At 46.1% G+C, this 5,000-nt stretch overlaps 1 protein-coding gene across 1 annotated transcript in view; it reads right to left on the reverse strand.

Moving 5' to 3' along the window:
* The window catches only part of LOC136856329 (C-type lectin domain family 4 member M-like), a 4,229-nt gene extending 330 nt beyond the window's left edge, over window positions 1-3,899 (reverse strand). The window contains exons 1-3 of the mRNA XM_067134086.1: window positions 2,517-3,899; window positions 1,287-1,454; window positions 1-807 (exon numbers count right to left, since the gene is read on the reverse strand). The exon at window positions 1-807 is cut by the window's left edge and continues 330 nt beyond it. Of these exons, the coding sequence (XP_066990187.1) occupies window positions 566-807; window positions 1,287-1,454; window positions 2,517-3,768 (1,662 nt within the window). The 5' untranslated portion in view covers window positions 3,769-3,899 and the 3' untranslated portion in view covers window positions 1-565. The remainder of the gene's footprint in view (window positions 808-1,286; window positions 1,455-2,516) is intronic.
* Between the last annotated feature and the right edge of the window lie 1,101 nt (window positions 3,900-5,000).

Consider the following 5,000-nt stretch of genomic DNA (forward strand, 5'->3'; position numbering starts at 1 on the left):
CTTCTGTGTTCTTTAGGGCTGTGAGAAAATCACAGACATTCCTGTGGCTTAGAATTCTGTGGGATTCTGAATATAGTTGTTATTTAGGCCCATGTTTGGCTATTAAGACCAACTTCTAAAATTACATAGCAGCTGATATACCAGCTAAACCACTCCAAAAATTATTTGAAGATTCTGACAAAAATTGCAGAAAAGGTGGCCCCCTACAGACTAGTGACAAATGATCAGGTATTTGTCAGGACAGATAAGTCTATTTTAGGAAGAATGGACCATTTTGGGATGAATTTGTCAGCCTTCAAGCGAGGTTTGTATCAACCAGACACTTCCATTTCATCTGTGTCTCTGGACAGCAAAGAACAGCCAGTTCAGGGAACTCTAGACTTATAAATAAATTAATAAATAAATAAATTATGCTATACTAATCACCCTGAAAATAAATATTTTAACAGATAAATGAGCTAAGCTACATAACAACATCTCAACAGGTCCTTTTCGTCTGAGCAGACGCAGTGTCACGGCGTCTCTCAGTTTCTTTCAGGACCAATTTTTGTACGATTGAGGACCCTCAAACGAGCCTCTCCTGCTCGCATATGAAGTAGCGACCGATCCTGCACTCCTCGTCTGTGGCCAGGATCTCGTAGCGATTGTTAGGCTTGAAGGACAAGCAGTTGGAGAAACTGTTGTCGCTCGGATTGTTCGGCGCCCAGAGGGTCGAGTTCTGGAAGAGTGGCTGGCCGTTCACCCAAGTCCACGCGCCTTCCACTTCGATGTCGGAGGCCCCCAGCCAGTAGGAGTATGTGCGGCTCACTGGGAAAGATTAACAAAGACATAAAGAATAAAGGATGAGAACATTGAAGTACTTAATCTACAGGGGAGAGACTAACTTTGCCCATTGATTAAAATTTTTAGAGCGTTCTGCCTAACGTATCATCCCCAAGGTGGTGTTTGTCTCAGCCCGCAGTGGCGTTTCTGTATGTGGCAGGTTTCCTGGAAATGATTCCTGTACATTGCTCCGTATTTTCTGTATTGACTCAAAGGCAGTTTTAAATATGCTTTATAACTGTAAACTTAAAGACAAGCCTCGTCCATGTGAGAGTTTTATGCTCCTGCCAGAAATTGTTCTTCCCGCGGCACAAAAGAAACTGTTTCTGTTCTGAATTAACTTGTTGCCAAATGAGGGGACTCCATCCTAGAGCAACTACCATTCTAGACAGATCTTTCTTAGGCTAAAGGTCTTAGTGTACTGACCATTACATATATATATACAGTGAGCAACCAGAACTCACGTCTCTGATTCCCGATGAAGTTCCTCAGGTCTTCGAAGGACACCGGGGCGGCCAAATCTCCCTGGATGGTCCTGCAGTAATCCCTAGCGGCCTTCCAGTTGAGACGTTTGGTGACCTGGATGAAGAAGCAGCTGTCGCCGCACCTGGTATAAGGCCACACGCACAGGCCTGTCGCAAGAGAGAGAGTGCGTTAGAGAAGTAGTCGTACTGACCTGTGCTCTTGCGAGCTGAGATGAATGCATTTGGAGGACATTATTAAATAGGATAGAGTTAGAACTGGTACATGACTCTAATGGAAGTGTTTGCCCACATACGTGCAATTGCTCGTCAGAGTATCGACAAAGTATCTCGAGCACGGCTGAACGGATTTAGATGAAATGTTGCAGATGCAGCAATCAAGGAGTCACCTCCATCAGATGGTTAGTTTTTGGGAAGTATCTATTAAGCTTTGGCTGCTGACCTAAGTGAAAACCCATCGCGAATTTCACAAAAGGAAGTTTTGACTTGGCCCCATAGATTGGTACTTTTAACAGTGAGAGAGGCTAGGCCAGGGTTGGAAATTGGATAATTCATTATCATTATTATTATGGTCAACAGTCACGATCAAAGTAATTGCTTTGTTCAGTGTGTTCTGTTTTGAATAATAATAATAATAATAATAATAATAATAATAATAATAATAATAATAACCCTACCTATTAAATTTAATGTTCATCAGACATCTGCCTATTCTGAGTGTAACACAATCTACAGGTTGTGAAGTCTACATTTAACTATAATGAAATCTTAAATGAGAATTTTATATATATACAGTGTATATATATATATATATATATATATATATATATATATATATATATATATATATATATAGAGAGAGAGAGAGAGAGAGAGAGAGAGAGAGAGAGAGAGAGAGAGATATTCCTTATTTATTTATTAAATTATGAAGCATTATGATGACAATAATACCTCAGATAGTTGGTTATAAAATTGATGTCTTTGCTAAAGAAATAAACATGAAAATAAAAAAATTATTACGTTCTATTTCTTTAGAATATTTTACCCATATAATAATAATAATAATAATAATAATAATAATAATAATAATAATAATAATAATAATAATAATAATAATAATAATAATAATAATAATAAATAAATAAATAAATAAATAATTGTTAAAAATTTTCTTTAATTTTAGAGTCAATTCCCATCTTTGTCATACGTCACCTTTCATTCCCAGGCTGACGAAGGAACTCCCGAAGACGTTCTTGACCCCCGCCACGCCCCCGAGCTCCTTCTGGAGGGAATTCAGATTCTCCTTGACGGCAGTCACCTCCCTCCTGACGGCGTTCAGGTCCCTGAGTGACCCCTCGACTTCCCCGAGTCTGTTTGTGAAGGTCGAGTCGACTCTCTGACGTTCCTGCCCCGTCAGGAGGGTCAGGTTCTTGTTCAGTTCGTCTGCTAAGGCCCTCTGCGCCACCTGCTCGTCTTCTATCTTCTTGATGGAGGCCTCCACGCCCTCTAGATCGCACCGGCACTGCTGATCTTGGGGCGCTGACGCGGGAGAACCCGTAGGCGTGGGAGAAGGAGGGGTAGAAGGTAGGGAAGGGGACGAAGCAGGTTTTTCGTGGACCGTTATCACCTGGGACAGGGCCACCAGCTCCGTCACGTTGACCTTCAGGCTCCTGACCTCCTTCTGCAGCGTGTTCACTGTCCTGGTGAGGTCGACGATCTTGTTGTTCATGATTGTGATGCCTGTGGAAGAAGAAGCCTCAGCCCCTGGTCTCTGGCCCGCGAACCTCTCGCTGGCGGGCCTGGCCTCCCCCAGGGGCGTCTGAGCCTCCGTTACCTGGCTCTCCAAGACGCCCGCTCTTCCCTCCAGGTTCTCCAGCCGGTCTAGGGCCTCTTTCAACTGGCTACCCTGGTTGACGACGAGGAGTTTCAAGGTGGCGAACGCCTCCAGAACCAGTTGGATCTTCTCGTCAGTAAACGCCCTGTACCTCTCGACGTCCTCGGCCACGGCTCTAACAGACGTCTGGGCCTGTTGCGCCATGTTCTCCAGCCTCTGGTGATCCTCCCGCTGCGTCAGGAGCTCATTCTTCTCGTCCTTCTGCTCGTACAGGAGGTCCCTGATGTCCATGAGGAGAGAGATTGAGAGCTTGGCGGTGTCTCCTGACGGTAGTTTCTCCTCTCGAGCCTCCTGAAGGGACAGGACTTCTTCTTCTTCTTCTTCTTCTTCGCCGGATTTCCCGCCAAGGTCCGTCGTCAGGGAGGTGGTCAGTTCGAGGCGTCCCTTCTCACTTTCTGCTTCTTCCAGGGCTTCGTCGTAGGTATTCGTCACTGGTTCTTCGTTGCTGATGGCGGCGTTCAAGTAGGCGGCCAATTGCTTCTTGACTCTGTCCAGCTTCGACGCCTGCGTCCGTCCAGAGGCCAACCCCAGCAGGAGAAGGCAGAGGAACAATGTCTTTGCGGCCTTCATGTTTGCAGAAACTGCAGGAACCTGTTCCTGGTCGCTCGGGGCTCGGTTTTCACTCTGGTCAGTTTCACCCTGGCCACTTTCGGATCTCTGCAGTCGTGCCCACTCGTGCCCACTCGTGCCCACTCGTGCCCCGAGATGGAATGATGGTTATGGCGTTTTAATGCCACTGGATCATGGCGAGGCAGTACCTCTCGATGGCTCCAGTTCCTGTTTAGAGAAATAAAACGAATCTAGAAAGATATCTCAGGGACAGGTTCTCGTTAGGATAATCAACAAAAGGACGTGCCCAGACCAGAGACAGAGAAGTTGACCAACGTGCCCCAGACGCCCAGTAAAACCCGAGCAAAGTCTCCTGAAGCTACGGGAACTCCTGAAGAAGGAAGGGTCCTCAACCAGAGGTTCCTACAGGACTTATAGAGTCTGGAGAGTCCAGAGTGATCTATCCCACCACCTCGACGCCCACAAGACCAGCCACACACTGCCGGTGCCCATACGAGTGCCCCGCTAGAAGAAGGTGAAAATTGAGGTCACCGGGTGATCCTACCCGGTACCACGGGGGAGGGACCACCGCCCTCCGGTGCCCTGGGGGTTCCTGGGCGCCCCTAACCGGTATTGTTGAGGATTAGGTCCCGTGAAGTGAGAGTAAACGATGAAATGAGAGAGAGAGAGAGAGAGAGAGAGAGAGAGAGAGAGAACCTACTGCTAATGTTCCTGGCTCCATCGGGCGTCACCGCTCACGGTCCGTGAGAAGTCGATGAAAATTGGCGGTAATAAAATTTTCGAATATTGAAATTATATAAATAAATTACTTATATTCTTGGCCGCCATCTTGAAATTCTATGATAGTTTTCTCTCTCTCTCTCTCTCTCTCTCTCTCTCTCTCTCTCTCTCTCTCTCTCTCTCTCTCTCTCTCTCTCTCTCTTTCAAGAAATTTACGATGCGGGTATTCGTGCAATCAGATAAATGCGGCCTGGGTCAATCGTAAAACATACCCTCGCTTGCGGAAGGAAATGGGGCACTGGGCCGCTGTGTGAGAGAGAGAGAGAGAGAGAGAGAGAGAGAGAGAGAGAGAGAGAGAGAGAGAGAGAGAGAGAGAGAGAGAGAGAGATAAAATAACCCCGGAAATACAAATTCGACCATATACTTTCTACACATTTTATATCTCTCTCTCTCTCTCTCTCTCTCTCTCTCTCTCTCTCTCTCTCTCGCCGATGCTATCTCTCACCCCTTCC

Source organism: Macrobrachium rosenbergii, chromosome 35, assembly GCF_040412425.1.
Source record: "Macrobrachium rosenbergii isolate ZJJX-2024 chromosome 35, ASM4041242v1, whole genome shotgun sequence".
Classification (NCBI taxonomy): Eukaryota; Metazoa; Arthropoda; class Malacostraca; order Decapoda; family Palaemonidae; genus Macrobrachium; species Macrobrachium rosenbergii.